The sequence below is a fragment of the Schistocerca serialis genome, chromosome 5, assembly GCF_023864345.2.
Source record: "Schistocerca serialis cubense isolate TAMUIC-IGC-003099 chromosome 5, iqSchSeri2.2, whole genome shotgun sequence".
NCBI lineage: Eukaryota > Metazoa > Arthropoda > Insecta > Orthoptera > Acrididae > Schistocerca > Schistocerca serialis.
The window spans coordinates 79848938-79867100 of record NC_064642.1 but is presented as its reverse complement, the minus strand read 5'-3'; the positions used below and the strand labels follow the sequence as shown (position 1 = coordinate 79867100).

At 39.6% G+C, this 18163-nt stretch overlaps 1 protein-coding gene across 1 annotated transcript in view; it reads left to right on the top strand.

Annotated features, from left to right (window-relative positions):
* The first annotated feature begins 236 nt into the window (after window positions 1-236).
* Window positions 237-18163, top strand: part of LOC126481299 (cyclin-dependent kinase 9) — a 43440-nt gene continuing 25513 nt past the window's right edge. The window contains exons 1-5 of the mRNA XM_050104948.1: window positions 237-501; window positions 642-726; window positions 808-898; window positions 7007-7173; window positions 7305-7423. Of these exons, the coding sequence (XP_049960905.1) occupies window positions 341-501; window positions 642-726; window positions 808-898; window positions 7007-7173; window positions 7305-7423 (623 nt within the window). The 5' untranslated portion in view covers window positions 237-340. The remainder of the gene's footprint in view (window positions 502-641; window positions 727-807; window positions 899-7006; window positions 7174-7304; window positions 7424-18163) is intronic.

The window sequence follows — 18163 nt, the reverse complement described above, 5'->3', positions numbered from 1 at the left end:
TATCTAGGGGGAAAAAATTATTGTTTATTTTCATATTATTGCTGTAAATATATTGAAGTATACTTTCAGTGTGTTAATTTATGATAACAAGTATACTTTACATTAACATTCGTAATTACGAATTTGAGCTGCAATCATAAATTATGCCTTTGCTTATCTTTGTTTTTTTTGCTAAGGCCGCCAACTGTAATGTTGGCAATACCTGTTGTTTTGAAGTGTTCGCCAAAGATCTTTGCTGTTCATGATGCAATGGCGAGTATGAAAGCATTTGTAAATGTTTTGAATGTTAGTGCTCACTAAAGTTAATACCCTAATAAGAAACTAGGTACCGGTAGGAAAAATGATGGCTAGTGCTGCAGCGAGAACTGGAGAAAGCAGCAGTACTAGCTCGGTTATGAATATTAAAGAGAAAGAAAAATACATTGAAGAATTTGATTTTCCATACTGTGATGAGGCAACGAAATACGAAAAGGTCGCCAAAATAGGCCAGGGAACATTCGGGTATGTTTTGTGTTGTGAATCTAGACCTAGTTCAAGATTTTCGTACTTATCAACAATCCAGTAAGATAGGCCTTACATGCACCATTTTTGGTTAAATACTTTCGCACACGTTATTAAACGTTGATTTGTTTGTTTCCCAGGGAAGTGTTTAAGGCACGTGATAAGAAAAACTCGAAGAAGTTTGTCGCGATGAAGAAAGTTTTGATGGACAACGAAAAAGAGGGAGTATGTTTAATCCGATTTCATAACAATACATTTTTGCACACTTGTGATTACTGCATATTTCTAACGAAATTTTTGTTTCAGTTTCCAATTACGGCATTGAGGGAAATAAGAATATTGCAACTTCTCAAACATGAAAACGTCGTGAATCTGATAGAAATTTGCCGGACCAAAGGTAGTGTTTCGCAAAGGCGAATAATTTTAACCTATGGAGATTGCAGAATTGTTCTATGCGTAGTGTTTTACATGTAGCGCCGGATAGTTTATTTCATTGACCCCTGGTAAAAGTGTCAACAATGCAATGTGATCAGAATGCGGGAGTATTCTCAGAGCGCTGGGGAGTATTGAAAAACAAGAAAAAATTGTGTTCGTTGATATTTTATTTATTAAATGTAGTGAAAGTGTATTTTGCAACGGAAAAAAATCGTGAAAACAGTGCTTGCTTTTAATTTGCCTTACAGTAGGTGTTTCATTTTCCATGGAAATTTATGACCTAGACATGAAAACTGTAGCGGAATGAGTACACCATCAACCCGGTTATTATGATGGTGAAAGGTAGTACAGCAGTGTAAAAGCAACATTGTGACACCTTGTTAAATTGGTAGTTTACTTAAGTTTGTAGTGCATATATTTGTATCTTGCTATCCTACATGGATAAACTGATCCAAATGCTAAGGTTGCTTGAAACAGTGCAGTGCTTTCCTAAGTGTGGTTCTGTTGGAGATGGTATGCTGTTACTATTCTCTCCTCTGACCTTTGAATCTGCTTACCAGCAAGCTATATGACGACTACATTTTAACTTGGACTCTGGACCTCAGTTCTGCTTGGCACATTTCAGATTCACAAATAATTGTCAGGAGTGAGAAATGTCAGAAAAACGAAGTGGTTAGTGACTGAACTGGGACTATGTTTAATCTGACACTTACTGAGCAATTTAGAAATATTGTGGTTTCTGACAGTTGTAGCTCATTTATTTTAGTAGCTGTAGGATGTGATTCATATTATATGAAATTACTTGTATGGAGTATTACCAATAGTGCCATGTTGTATAATATGTTTGAGCTACTGAGAACCGTAAGAGCTCAAGGCACAGAACAGTGTCCATATGAAGTGAATATCAGCGAAACCGGTGAAAAAGCTTTCCCTGTATGCCCGTATACACGATGTGGGCCTACATAAAACACAGATAAAGCTGGTTCACAATAAGATGAACATATGTGAGGAGCATGCATAAATGCTACAATCTCAAAATTGATGGTGCTATGCTTTAGGTCCTTAAGGTTCTCATTTACATTAAGTGAAGTTTTTGAACATTTTCAAGAGGAGCTTTGGCTCTTTTAATGTTGTTGAAAGTTTAACCCTTTCATACCTGGCGGCCACAATTGTGTACATAAAGTTTGTTCACTAGTATTTCGCTGACAAGAAATGTCAGGTGCATCCAAACCCACAGTGCACATTCATATGTGTTTCTTTTAGCCATGCTCCAGCAGCTGCTGCTCTCTTGTGTGCAGTCTGTGAACCACATAGTAACATATACCCTCTGGTGTTGTCTCTCTGTGGGAAGCCATTACTCGTTGACTTTATTGCTGTAACAGTCACGTTCTGGGTTTTGTTTATGAATGTTTCGTGTGGTTTCCTTCTTTTGGAAACATTAGACATTCTTTCAGTGGAGTTTTCACCAGGTTCATTCAGTTCATATTTGTGTTATGTATCAGGTAATTTTAATGTACACATTTGTGTACAACAGGTACTTCATGGTGTAAAATAGGAACAATAGCCTAAAATGTCTCAGCTGTATTTGCATGGCTATGGTAGCTGTGTGTAGTAATTTTTCTATTAATTTCAGTATCGGCAGCAAGGAAGAGAATAATTAACCTGTACATATAATTTTATTTTATATTGCTGGCTTTTGACTTACAAATATAGATAAGGCATATCTTTCTGTGGAGAAGGATTGGTACTAGATTATGGATATAATTGAAAATGGTGACATTTCTGGCATTAGTTTGAATGGAGATACCAACTATTGAAAGGCAAGCTCCACAAATAGTGAAACGTGTTGGAGCAGATAAAGTGGGCGTGAAAGATCTGTGGAGAGACAGACACCATATCTGAAGATGAGGATGATGGAGAGGTGGTGGATGCTGAAATGAACTTTTTATGCAATGAAAACAACCCCTAATTGAATAACCTGTGTGACAACATAATGGTGGCACCTAAAGAATCCATAAAATGGAAACACAAGCCTCTAAGTACCATTGCAAAAACATACAAAGCTCGAAATTTTGAAAAATATGTCTCGTGTTTTCCAATACAATACTTTAAAATATACGTACTAGATGATTTGTTCACTAGCATCGCAGCACATACTAATACTTATGCATTACAAGAAGGCAAATCCTCATTCAAGCAGACAACTCCTCAAGAACTAGCGGTGCTATATGGTTTGCATATGCTGACTGGAACCTTGAAATTTCCCAGATTACGAATGTATTGGGATACAAGTCTGAAGGTAAATGTGTTTTGGGAAAACATGTCACGAATCAGATTTTTAGAATTATGAACAAATTTACACTTGGTGAACAATCTGGAGAAGCCACTTGAAAATAAAGATAAATTTTACAAAGTTAGGCCAATTTACTCAGCCATTCGAAAACGCTGCAGTGAACTTCCTACTGAAGAAAATGTTTGTGTCAATGAAGGAAATATTCCTTTCACTGGAAAGTTTTCTGCAAAGCAGTATGTCAAGGGGAAACCAAGTCCATGGAGAATCAGACTTAATGTTGTGTGGAAAGAGTGGAATGGTGCATGATTTCCTTTTATATCTAGGTGCTGCAACTGAACTAAATACTGCATACTGTAAAAAATCTGGATTAGGTACTGCTGTTGTTTTAGGATTTTCTGTTCCACTCTCAAAAGGTAAAGGTTATAAATTATACTTTGACAGCTTCTTATCATCTTTTCAAGTTTTGAAATCTCAAGGCATCAATGCAGCAGGCACTGTCAATCAAAACAGATTTGGAAAGAACTTGCCTTTTTCAGATGATAAAAAATAATGAAACAATCCAGAGGTTTTTGTGAATAAATCCTTAGTGCTGAGTACATTACCATGTGTTAGTGGTTAGACAATAGGCCAGTTGTATTGTGTTCGAACTTCGTTGGTGAAGGCTCTGTGGATGAAGTTGAATATTGGGACAAAAACACCATAAATATATGAAAGTAGAAAGTCCTGAAATAGTGAAAAGATATAATCTTGCAATGGGTTGTGTTGATCTATTTGATCAATTGATAAGCTACTACAGAGTTTTCATCAGATCTCAAAAATGGCCTTTGCGTATGATTTTACATGCAGTAGACTTTGCCATTGTGCAAAGTTGGTTGGAATACAGACGAGATGCAGACAACCTGTCTATCCCAAAGAAGAAGCAAATGGACCTTCTTTCCTTTCGTATCAGGGTAGCAGATGGATTGATACTGTGCCAGAAGAAAGTGACTGAAAAGAAGAGGGGGCGTCAGTCTGATGAAGGACTAGCTTCAGACATGAGTCATACCAAGAAAAAGAGGAGAATTACGACCAGCTACAGAGATACAGTTTGATTCCATTGACCATTTGCCTTTGCATGAGGTAGGAGCTCCAAGTCGCTGCAAATTTCCGAAATGTAAAGGGCGTTCTAGAATTCAGTGCAGAAAATGTAAAGTACATTTGTGTCTTCAAAAGGACAGACATTGTTATTGCAGTTTCATACGAAACCTTAAAATCAGTGTGTTGACCATTGTTGTTTAAATAAGAACTGTAATTTGGAATTATTTTTATTGTTTCTTCTGTTTTAAAGTAAAATAAAGAGTGGCATGCTTGATCCATAGTGTTAACCTCCTTAATGTATGACATGAAGCTCAAGACCTGATGAACACAATTGTGTACATTAAGCACCTAGAAAACTAGAGATCATATGGAATTTTTTCTTACAAAAATGTTGTCAGGAGATTAACCTGAATGTACAAATGTCAGATATTTTTTTAATAAGTAAATAAAAAAATCAGGTCTGAAAGGGTTATCTGCTCTGATCATATGTTAAGTTGATTGATAATGTGGAGGTAATGTTTTCTACACAGATGTGTGTAATAGGTGCTCCATCTGTATTGTGTTCTCGACTGTTTACAATGTGTGTTCCATGGAAGTATGTTCCAGGATCTTTTAAACTGCAGTAGAAGTGATTTCATATGTTCTGTACAAGTGTTCAGTTTGCTAGTTTATTTCTGAGGAATCAGCTGTTGATTTTTTCATGAATTTGTAGGTGACTCAGCTTGTAGGCCTAGAAGAGGAGCACTAAATACCGTTATTATTCTTTAAATTCTGCAAAATTGAGGTAGGCCTACTTGGGTTTAGTTTTCCCGGTTATTATGCCTAAAAATAACAGTTCCTGAAAGGGGTTTGAAACTTACGCCATGGCAGCTTTTTGCCTTATTTGGCAGAAGAGAGCAATTTCTTTTTCCTTTGGTTTCTGTTAGCAGATGGTTATAAAAAAGTTTAACTTTGTGTATTACAACAGATCTGTGATACATTATAAGATACGACGATGATGATGATGATGTGGCCAATTTACACAAGGCAGTGCTTTGTCTGAGCAGCAGTTTCCATTCACACTATGAATGTGGCATTTATGTGACTGTTTTGATACTAAGATTAAGGTAAACATTTCAAAACTGGTGATACAAATCGGAGGAGATTGTTAAAAGTACGGCTATAATTCTTTGTGTACCGCTGTGTAGTTCTCGTGACCAAAAAAAAAAAAAAAAAAAATTTTGATTGTATTTTGTTATCACTGGGGTAGGCCAAGATTGCCATGCTGGATGATGAAGACATTATTTTTGTCTGAAAGCCAAATAAATTTAAAATGTGAAAATAAGTCTTTTGCAGAACATGGCATCTTTATTTCGCCCATACGTACAGTTAAGGTCCTATGTGGGAGGGGGGGGGGGGGGGGGAGGGGAATCTGCAGATGCTAAGTTACAAAGGTTTAGTTCACTTGCACAATGTCTGGATCATGAACTAACACAAAAGAAACAAACAAAAAGGTTATATTTATGTGAGGTGTGTATGGCTCTCACTGCAGAATGTGTGCCTTAGGCTTCCTATGAGTATCCAGAGAGATGGTGCAGGGTAAAAAACTCATTCTAGAAGGCTTTTGTGATATCTACAGAAAATTGCTTTTGGCCATTCAGCTTGACATTGCCACTAGATCTGTGTTGTATAAAGACCTTACAGTTAAGGAGTTCGCGATGAAATGAGGGGGAAAAACAAGGAAGACCATAAAAATTGTTCAGTATGAGAATGTTTTATATTTTGTGGTAATGTATATATGCCCAGAATGTGCTAAACACCACAAGAAATTTTGTTCCATCCATTAACTGGTAGTACTTCTTGGGCAATGATATGTCTGTATTGTTGAGATTTCAGATGAATTACTTTACAAACTCTAAAGGTCTTTCAGTGTGTTGGTTTATTTAACCTGGGAAACAATTGTCAGGATAGGAAACTAATATAAATAGCAATTTGTGAGGGAAAATTGAATAGGCCATCAGATATGTCCACTTTCTGGTAGAGGTTTCAATTGTACAGCAGTGAAGCAAAAGTACCAACAGCGTTAGACGATATGATGGCCAAAGAAACTGACCACCGAGGACTGAAATGTTACAGTATAATAATACAATAATGGAGACTGCTGAGGGGTATGGAAACATTGATCTGAAAGATTACCATTCAGTATACGGAGGAAAAAAATTTGTAAGACTTGGATTATCAGGTGTGGGAGAAACAGCTAGCTGTATTACTTATAAATTTTAATGGTCTTCATGGCAGTGTACTATAATTAAAACTATGTGATAATGGTTTCACTTTATTGGCAACGAACCTTGGACCACTATAGTTGCTACTCAGGTACAAAGTTAACCACATAACCAATTGTAACTAATATATAGCTTAAACTCTTCACAAAAAGGTGGGGTTTTATGCTGGAATTTTTCCATTAAATTTAAATCCCGTACTGGAGAAAGAGGGGGGGGGGGGTGGTTTCAGTCTTAGTCCTGTTAAAAACTGAATGCTGTGCAGTTAATAAATGTGCCTATTATTTAGTGTCATTACAATACATGTAACTGTGTAACATATACAGAAATTAGCAAATGTTTACCTGCTTACTGAAAAATATATATTTGACATTGTGTTCTCTTAACTTATGACATGAAAACACTTTTAAGTTGCTGGTTTTTTCCTCCCCATGTGCAGCGTCCCAGCACAACCGTTACCGGTCCACATTTTATCTGGTGTTCGACTTCTGTGAACATGATTTAGCTGGCTTGCTGTCTAATGTTAATGTGAAATTTAGCTTGGGAGAGATTAAAAAAGTAATGCAGCAACTGCTAAATGGCTTGTATTATATCCACAGCAACAAGGTATGTTCTTATTTCACAAAGAAACAAACAAACAAGTAATAGTGGGATGTTACAAATATGAATGTTTATTTTGAAATTAAGTTTGCAGCCGAACTCTACATACATTAACTAAATTTTGTTCATACTTTCAGATACTACATAGAGATATGAAGGCTGCTAATGTCCTTATTACAAAAAATGGCATCTTAAAGTTAGCTGACTTTGGTCTGGCAAGAGCATTTAGTGCAAATAAAAATGGTCAAGGGAACAGGTAATTCTAATTTAAGTTCCCTTTAAAGTTTTTGCTTGTTCTTTGGCCTCTCATTGTATCATGGACAAAAGACAGGTGAGAGTAAGTTAAAAATTTATGATTAGTTTATAGTGACAGTAATATCTGAAACATATACTCTTGTGACAGGCTGTCTTACTTTCATCTCTTGGATTATACATTTTGCATCTGAAATGCATACATAGACTCAATCTTCATAAACAGAACGGTCTATAACTTAGATGTGGAATGGTTTTAATGATATTTTTAACAGCACCAAATTTACTAATTAAACAGTCCAAATAAAACAATCATTATGCATGAATCTTTAGTGGGTGTCTGTATAAATTATATGAAATGCCTGCTACCTTACCTGTGGTAATAAGCACACAACTTTTTGAATTATTTTATTGTGAGGCTCTTATCTCTGTTTTTAACACATTTACTTCATTGACCATCGACCATTTCTCTAATAACCACAACCGTTTTCCACCTTAATGTTGCCTATGTTAGGTTCAAACAAGTGAAGGCTACTGTAGCCATTGTGATGTCAGTTAGACTCTGTACTAGTTATTGAGATTTTTGACCTTTCTATCAGAATTTTTATTTGCCTTTAGCAGTCCCATGGAATTAGTAAAAGTTCCATGACATTGGAACCGAACAATTTCTCTGTAAGAATGAAAGTGGATACCGCAAGTGCATGTCGTGTGAAACATATCTTGCTCTTTCCATTCATGATACCCAGAAATTTCTCTGTTAGTACAGTCATACTATGATGCTTGTTTTCAGTGCATTTTCACAATATCGCCTGATAAACTATAGGTTTATGGGATGTCAAACCAGATATGGATTGGATTCAAGACTTATTGTGGAGGGACAGTCATTAGTCATATATATAATCTGTTAGATAACATTGTCATTTCTTGTGGTCTTTTCATGGATAACAAATTTGAATACGAGGCATCAAACATCGATAATGTAGGAAAAGATTGCTACTTACCGTAAAGAAGATGGGTCAAGTTGCAGACAGGCACAATTAAAACACTCGTGTATATAGCGAGCGCGCGCGCACACACACACACACACACACACACACACACACACACACACACACACACACACACACACACACACAGGTGTGTGTTTGATACCAGTAGACTTCTCTTGGCCATAATTGTCATCTTTGCCTGTGCTAGTATGTTTTTTATGTCCTCTTGATCATGTTGAGTATGACAGATGACACTAATATTAATCCCCCAGGGGGGTCCACAACTCTTTTTGTGGATATATGTGTGGCAAACACACGACTTCGAGCTTGCAAAAAAGAGCCTACTCGCGAAGATTCTTTACGTACCCCGACTTCACAACCCTCAATTCCTCCCTCATCTCATCGTCCTGTTTCCAAGAAGGCTCATAAGAAACGAAGTTCCTCCCCACTGCCATGGCATGTCTCACCTACAGTGCCACTTGGTGGTGACCGCCCTCGGCCGTCTTCCGTGTCGCCAAGGACCACTACTGGCGACCGATCCACCAGCCGATTGTTGGTGGCATTAGCTGCCACCGAACAACACATGGATCAGGATCTTTCTGCCTTTGGCTGAATGCCGTTCCACGCTGTCTGCTGCCGGCTCTCAACAGTCATTGAGTTGAGAGCAACTGTGGTAAGATTCTTCCCTTTCCTGTCCACCCTATGTCAATTATCCATTGGAATATCCGTGGCATTAGAGCCAATCGGGATGAATTGTTGATCCTTTTATGATGCTACTCGTCGGTCATCTTCTGTCTTCAGGAAACAAAGCTCCGTCCCCACGATTGCTTTGTTTTCCCTCATTTTCAGTCGGTCCGGTTTGATTTCCCCTCTATTGATGGCACTCCAGCACATGGGGGACTTAAGATTCTTCTCCATGATACTGTCCATTATCACCCAATCCCCTTAAACAGTTCGTTCCAAACTGTTGCTGTCCGTCTTTCCCTTTCTGGATACACCTTCTCTCTTTGTACCGTATACATTCCATCATCCACACTGATGGCGCAAGCAGATCTCCTTGGTCAGCTCCCGCCCCCCTATTTGCTTGTAGGGGACTTCAGTGCCCACCACCCGCTTTAGGGATCTCCACGTCCTTGTCCGCTAGGCTCCTTATGTATTGATTCATGTCCTCCATCAATCGGATCTTGTTTGCCTCAACACTGGGGAACCTACATTTTTGTCTGCCTCCATGATGAATTTCTCTCATTTGGACCTTTTGGTTGGTACTGTTCAGCTATCTCGGCACTTTGAATGGTTCACTCTTGCTGATACACACTCGAGTGACCATTTTCCATGTGTCCTTAGATTGCAGCCACAACCGCCGTCTATGTGCCCGAGACACTGGAAGTTTGCCCAAGCCGATTGGACACTTTTTACGTCTCTATCTACATTCGATGATCGTCACTTTCCTAGTGTCGACAATCAGGTCACTCCTGTTATGGAAGTTATTCCTACAGCTGCGGAGCGTTCAGTACCTTGCACCTCCGATTTGCCCAGGCGCCCCCCAGTTCCTTGGTGGAAAGAGGCGTGCTGTGACGCAATACATGAGTGGCGACATGCTCTTCGCGTTTTCCGCCACCATCCTACTTTGGCCAACTGTCTCCGCTATAAGCAGTTATGTGCGCGATGCCGTTGCATCATCCACGATAGCAAGAAGGCGAGCTGGGACTTCTTTACTAGATCTTTCAACACCTTCACTCCATTCTCAGAAGTTTGGAGTCTAATGCGACGGTTATCTGGCGTGCCTAGTTTCTCCCTGATCTCTGGGTTCACTGTCGCGCATGATACCTTAGTGGACCCTGTCGCAATTTCTAACTTGTTGGGTCAACAATTTGCTGAGATTTTGAGCTATTCAAATTACCCACCAGCCTTTCTCCCTAAGAAACGTGCAGCAGAAGTGCAACCTCTTGCTTTGTCCTCTCAAAATAGCGAGAGCTATAATACTGTTTTCTCCATGCGGGAACTCCAACACATACTCTCTTCTTCTCGCTCTTCCGCCTGATGGTATCCACATTCAATTGTTGCTGCATTTACCATAACATAGTCTGCGTTATCCTTCTTCGCCTTTATAATCGTATTTGGACCGACAGTGCTTTTCCCAGAAGATGGCAGGACGCTATCGTCGTTCATGTTCCAAAACCTGGAAAGGACAAACATATCCCCTCTAGCTATCGCCACATTTCTCTCACGAGTAGTGTATGTAAGGTTTTGGAGCGTATGGTGAATTGCCGTTTAGCCTGGTGGCTCGAGTCCCGAAGTCTTTTAACACCTACCCAATGCGGTTTCGGAAAGCATCGTTCTGCAGTTGACCATCTTGTTGCTCTCTCCACTTATATCATGAACAATTGTCTCAGGAAATGCTAAACTGTAGCAATATTTTTTGGTCTGGAGAGAGCATACGATGCCTGTTGGAGGACAGGCATTCTCCGCACACTGTTCTCTTGGGACTTCCGAGGTCGGCTGCCCCTTTTTATTTGTGAATTTATGGCAGAGCGCTCATTAAAGTGCGGGTGAACACTATTCTCTCCCGTACTTTCTCCCAAGAAAATGGGGTACCCCAGGGCTCCGTGCTAAGTGTTGTACTGTTTGCCATCGCCATAAATCCAATTATGGATTTTCTCCTTCCCGATATCTCGGGCTCCCTTTTTGTGGACGATTTTGCTATCTACTACAGCTCTCAATGGACCAGCCTTCTTGAACATTGTCTTAAAGGATGTCTCGATTGCCTCCAATCTTGGAGCATCGAAACCGGTTTCCGCTTTTCTCCCAGTAAGACCGTTTGTGTCCATTTTTTAGCGTCATATGGAGTTTCTTCCGCCTTGCCTACATCTAGGCCCTGTCAACCTTCCCTTTGCAGACATCATTAAATTCTTGGGTCTTATGTTTGACAGAAAACTGTGCTGGTCCTCCCACGCTTACTATCTTTCAGCTCGCTGTCTGCAATCCCTCAACACCCTCCATGTTCTCAATGGTACCTCCTGGGGAGTGGACCAAGTGGTCCTTCTGTGTCTATTGCACCTTAGTGCGCTCTAAATTGGGCTATGGAAGCATAGTTTACTCCTGTGCTCGGCCGTCTATTCTTTGGCATCTCGACTCTGTCCACCACCATGGATTGCGTTTAGCGTCTGGAGCTCTTTACACCAGCCCTGTGGAGAGCCTTTATGCAGAGACTGCTGACCCTCCGCTGTCCAATAGGTGAGCTGTCCTTCTGAGTCGTTATGCTAGCCATCTGTCTTCCATGCTTGCTAATCCAACCCATTACCTTTTTTCGATGCCTCCTTGGATTTAGGGTGTGCAGGCCGCCCTTCCTCTCTACTACCACCGGGAGTCAGCGTCCATCAACTGCTATGTTCTCTTTCCTTCCACTTTCTTGACAACTGGGGGTACAGCACCGCCTTGGCTTCGGCCCCGGACATGCCTGCTCCTTGACCTTTGTCAGCTTCCCAAGGATGGTACCCCTTCTTTCGTTTGTCGGGCATTTGCTGCTCTATGCACACAAATGAAGGATGCCACATTTATTTACACTGACGGCTCAAAACATCATTTGGCGTTGGGAGTGCCTATATTGTTGGTGACACCCCTAATTGATTTCGGCTTCCCGATCAGTGTTCGGTTTTTACTGCGGGGCTTTATGCTGTTATCCAGGCTATCAAATACATCCGTCGCCATCAGCGGCTACAGTATATTATATGCTCAGATTTGCTCAGCTCTCTCCCCAGTCTCCAAGCTCTTTACCCTGTCCACCCTCTGGTCCACCGGATTCAGGACTGCCTCCACTTGCTCGGCATCTCTGTGGCGTTCCTCTGGATCCCAGGACACGTTGGTATCCGTGGAAATGAGGCGGCCGATATAGCGGCCAAGGCCGCAGTCTCTCTTCAGCCTGCTGTTCGCATGGTTCCCTTCGCCGATCGACAGAATGCTTTGTCATTGTGTTACTCTTTTATGGCACGCACATTGGTCTACATTTCCCAATAATAAATTGCGGAACGTGAAAGCCCTTCCCTGGGCTTGGACTTCTTCCTCCCGAACTCGTTGACGGGAGAAGTTAATTTTAACTAGACTCCTAATAGGGCACTGTCGTTTTAGCAACTAACATCTTTTAAGTGGCGATCCTACCCCACTTTGTCCCCACTGCTCTCAACTGTGGACGGTGAGACACCTTTTACTCGAGTGCCCATATTTTACTCCACTACGTGCCCGTCTACAGCTGTCGCCTGATATATCTTCCATTTTAGCTGATGACACACTCAGTCGATCACGTCCTCAAGTTTATTAGTGTCAGTGAGAGGGCGACGGTCACTTGAAGCTCTTTTTGGGAAAACAACCCCCCCCTCCCCCTCCTTCTATAGTAGTTTTATATATATATAAAATAGAGGGAGACATTCCACGTGGGAAAAATATATATAAAAAACCAAGATGCTGTGACTTACCAAACAAGAAAGCGCTGGTAGTTAGACAAAATAAAAAATACACACAAACATATTTCAAGCTTTAGCAACCCAAGGTTGCTTCATAAGGAAAGAGGGAAGGAAAGGGAAAGACGAAAGGATGTGGGTTTTAAGGGAGAGGGTAAGGAGTCATTTCAGTCCCGGGAGCAAAAAGTCACAGACCGGGCGCTAATGACTGTAGCAGTTCTGTGCCCTAAAACCATGTTGTTGTTGTCTTCAGTCCAGAAACTGGTTTGCTGCAGCTCTCCATGCCACTCTATCCTGTGCAAGCTTCTTCATCTCCCAGTACGTACTGCAGCCTACATCCGTCTGAATCTGCTTAGTGTATTCATCTCTTGGTCTCCCTCTTCGATTTTTACCCTCCATGCTGTCCTCCAATACTAAATTGGTGATCCCTTGATGCCTCAGAACATTTCCTGCCAACCGATCCCTTCTAGTCAAGTTGTGCCATGAACTTTTCTTCTCCCCAATCCTATTCAATACCTCCTCATTAGTTACATGATCTACCCATCTAATCTTCAGCATTCTTCTGTTGCACCACATTTCGAAAGCTTCTATTCTCTTCCTGTCCAAACTATTTATCGTCCATGTTTCACTTCCATACATGGCTACACTCCATACAAATACTTTCAGAAACGACTTCCTGACACTTAAATCTATACTCAGTGTTAACAAATTTCTCTTCTTCAGAAACGCTTTCCTTGCCATTGCCAGTCTACTTTTTATGTCCTCTCTACTTTGACCATCATTTGTTATTTTGCTCCCCAAATAGCAAAACTCCTGTACTACTTTAAGTGTCTCATTTCCTAATCTAATTCCCTTAGCATCACCCAAGTTAACTTGACTACACTCCGTTATCCTCATTTTGCTTTTGTTGATGTTCATCTTATATCCTCCTTTCAAGACACTGTCCATTCCGTTCAGCTGCTCTTCCAGGTCCTTTGCCATCTCTGACAGTATTGCAATGTCATCGGCGAACCTCAAAGTTTTTATTTCTTCTCCATGGATTTTAATACCTGCTCCTAATTTTTCTTTTGTTTCCTTTCGTGCTTGCTCGATATACAGATTGAATAACATCGGGGAGAGGCTACAACCCTGTCTTACTCCCTTCCCAACCACTGCTTCCCTTTCATGCCCCTCGACTCTTATAACTACCATCTGGTTTCTGTACAAATTGTAAATAGCCTTTCGCTCCCTGTATTTTACCCCTGCCACCTTAAGAATTTGAAAGGGAGTATTCCAGTCATCATTGTCAAAAGCTTTCTCTAAGTCTACAAATGCTAGAAACGTATGTTTCCCTTTCCTTACGTTATCTTCTAAGATAAGTCGTAGGGTCAGTATTGCCTCGCGTGTTCCAATAATTCTACGGAATCCAAACTGATCTTCCCCGAGGTTGGTTTGTACCAGTTTTTCCATTCGTCTGTAAAGAACTTGCGTTAGTACTTGTCAGCTGTGACTTATTAAACTGATAGTTAGGTGATTTTCACATCTGTCAACACCTGCTTTCTTTGGGATTGGAATTATTATATTCTTCTTGAACTCTGATGGTATTTCGCCTGTCTCGTACATCTTGCTCACCGGATGGTAGAGTTTTGTCAGGACTGGCTCTCCCAAAGCTGTCAGCAGTTATAATTGAATGTTGTCTACTCCCGGGGTCTTGTTTCTACTCAGGTCTTTCAGTGCTCTATCAAACTCTTCACGCAGTATCATCTCTCCCATTTCATCTTCATCTACATCCCCTTCCATTTCGATAATATTGTCCTCAAGTACATCGCCCTTGTATAAACCCTCTATATACTCCTTCCACCTTTCTGCCTTCCCTTCTTTGCTTAGAACTGGGTTTCCATCTGAGCTCTTGATATTCATACAAGTGGTTCTCTTTTCTCCAAAGGTCTCTTTAATTTTCCTGTAGGCAGTATCTATCTTACCCCTAGTGATATGCGCCTCTACATCCTTAAATTTGTGCTCTAGCCATCCCTGCTTAGCCATTTTGCAGTTCCTGTCGATCTCATTTTTGAGACTTTTGTATTCCTTTTTGCCTGCTTCATTTACTGCATTTTCATATTTTCGTCAATTAAATTCAATATTTCTTTTGTTACCCAAGGATTTCTACTAGGTCCCGTCTCTTTAAATTCCCACCTTTTTGCAGTTCATAAGCAATAGATTGTGGTCAGAATCCACATCTGCCCCTGGAAATGTCTTACAATTTAAAACCTGGTTCCTAAATCTCTGTCTTACCATTATATAATCTGTCTGATACCTTTTAGTATCTCCAGGCTTCTTCCGTGTATACAACCTTCTTTCATGATTCTTGAACCAAGTGTTAGCTATGATTAAGTTATGCTCTGTGCAAAATTCTACCAGGTGGCTTCCTCTTTCATTTCTTACCCGCAGTCCATATTCACCTACTACATTTCCTTCTCTTCCTTTTCCTACTATAGAGTTAGTCACCCATGACAATTAAGTTTTCGTCTCCCTGCACTATCTGAATAATTTCTTTATCTCGTCAGTCATTTCATCAATCTCTTCATCATCTGTGGAGGTAGTTGGCGTATAAACTTGTACTACTGTGGCAGGCGTGGTCTTTGTATCTATCTTGGCCACAAAATGTGTTCACTATGCTGTTGGTAGTAGCTTACCCGCACTCCTATTTTTTTATTCAGTATTAAACCTACTCCTGCATTACCCCTATTTGATTTTGTATTTATAACCCTGTATTCACCTGACCAGAAGTCTTGTTCCTCCTGCCACCGAACTTCACTAATTCCCACTATATCTAACTTTAACCTATCCATTTAACTTTTTAAATTTTCTAACCTACCTGCCCGATTAAGGGATCTGACATTTCACGATCAGATCCGTAGAACGCCAATTTTCTTTCTCCTGATAATGACGTCCTCTTGAGTAGTCCCCGCCCGGAGATCTGAATGGGGGACTATTTTACCTCCAGAATATTTTACCCAAGAGGATGCCATCATCATTTAACCATACAGTAAAGCTGAATGCCCTCGGGAAAAATTACGGCTGTAGTTTCCCCTTGCTTTCAGCCGTTCGCAGTACCAGCACAGCAAGGCCGTTTTGGTTAGTGTTACAAGGCCAGGTCAGTCAATCATCCAGACTGTTGCCCCTACAACTACTGAAAAGGCGCCTAAAACCATAAAAAAAATTAATATTAATGATTAATGAAAACCATCTCAGCTGTATAATTACAAATATATTTTTTATTTTTTAAGACTGCTTTCATTCTTTAAACATCCTCAGGCTGCTGTTTGTCCACTAAACTGCTGGGTTGCACATTTTACGTTGTCGGGCAGGCAGGAAATAATGTCGATTGTATCCTTCTTGCTTTGTGCATCAGGAGTTATTTTGATTCCAAGGCAGCAGAATTCCTTAACTCTTTTCGGCCTGGCCTCCAGCATGGAATACATAATAATCTGACATTTTATGATGAACTATTCCAGGAAAGCTACAAATAGCTCAATTAGTAGTGCTTACTCCTTACTACAGGTTTGTTTCAGCTATAGCATCTTTGTCAAGTGAACCTGTAGATGTTAAAGTTAGTGAGTCTACTTATGGGTTAGTTGGAATAAGTGGCCATATTGCATCAGTGAGTAAACTGTTGGCTGTCTATTTATTGCTAGATTTTTATAAGTTGTGTAATTTTCATTTTTGTAGAAATTTTCTGTGATGTGCTTTTGAAGGCTAGGTTGACAATTTATTCTTGTTGATGCTTTATGTTTACAGCATTTCATTGCTGTTGTAATGTTATCTATAATATAATTATTATAAGCTTTCTCAATCTAAAAATCAACATCATTAACAATTATCAGTTGTTTGGAACCTACAGGCAACATAATTGATGGAAGTCCTTGTCACCTAAAATCCTCAAAAATACTCCTACTTTAACTTGATGATCAATTGAATAATCAGTTTACCACTTGAATATGAGCTTACAGTACTCCAATATAGCTCAACAAAATAATTTCAACCCAGATATAGTGCACGAACTGTGTGGAAAACACATGAAACCTAAAAACAAAACCATACATAAGGACATAAAAATTAACAAAAGAAAACCAAACAGAACAAAAAGCAACTTATGTACAGACAATATATGCAGGACAAATATTGACTAAAATTGTCCAAATCTTAAACAAAAGAAACATAAAACTAGCATTCCAAATAATGTCAATCCAAAGACAAAAATTTGATCTGGAAAAGCCAAAATTAATGATTTTTACCTACCCAGACATACACAAAATTGTGTGCAACAAATGCGCTAAATTTTGTATCGGTCAAATGGCATGAACCTTCAGCATTAAAGTACGTGCAAGAAATTATGGCAGCAATCAGTTCAGCTTTCACCTACACCTAAAAACCCAAAATCTTATTAAAATTTCTACACAAAACAAAAAGACACACTATGAACATTCTGGCAGAGTTAGAAATATATATGCACAAGAAAAATCATCTAGAAAATTTTGTTTCCATTTGGAAATTGGGGTGGATAAAAATACACAGTAAATGAAAACAAAACTTAACTAAAGATAGATTCATAACAAAATTATAATAGCAGTGAAACACAACTAACATCTCTGACTAGCGAAGGTTACTTTGTAAAGATAAAGCATCAGTGAGAATAAACTGTCAGTTTAGCTGTCTATATATATACATATTGTCCAAGCACTTTGTTCTTAGTGTTTCCGTGTTATTGATGGAAAGTCATCAAGCATTATAGGCCCTTTGCTGTTACTTATCTAAGTAAACGATTTGAGGGACAATCTGAGCAGCCGTCTTAGGTTGTTTGCAGATGATGCTGTCGTCTGTCGACTAATAAAATCATCAGAATATCAAAACAAATTCCAAAAAGATTTAGAAAAGATATCTGGATGGTGCAAAAATTGGCAGTTGACCCTAAATAACAGAAAGTGTGAAGTCATCCACATGAGTGCTAAAAGGAATCCGTTAAACTTCGGTTACATGATAAATCAGTCAAATATAAAGGCCATAAATTCAATTACATACCGAGGAATTACAATTACGAACAACTTAAATTGGAAGGAACACACAAAAAATGTTGTGGGGAAGGCTAACAAGACTGTTTTATTGGCAGGACACTTAGAAAACGTAATTGATCTACTAATGAGACTGCCTACACTACGCTTGTCCACCCTCTTTTAGAATACTGCTGCGTGGTGTGGGATCCTTACCAGATAAAACACATCGAAAAAGTTCAAAGAAGGGCAGCACGTTTTGTATTATCGTGAA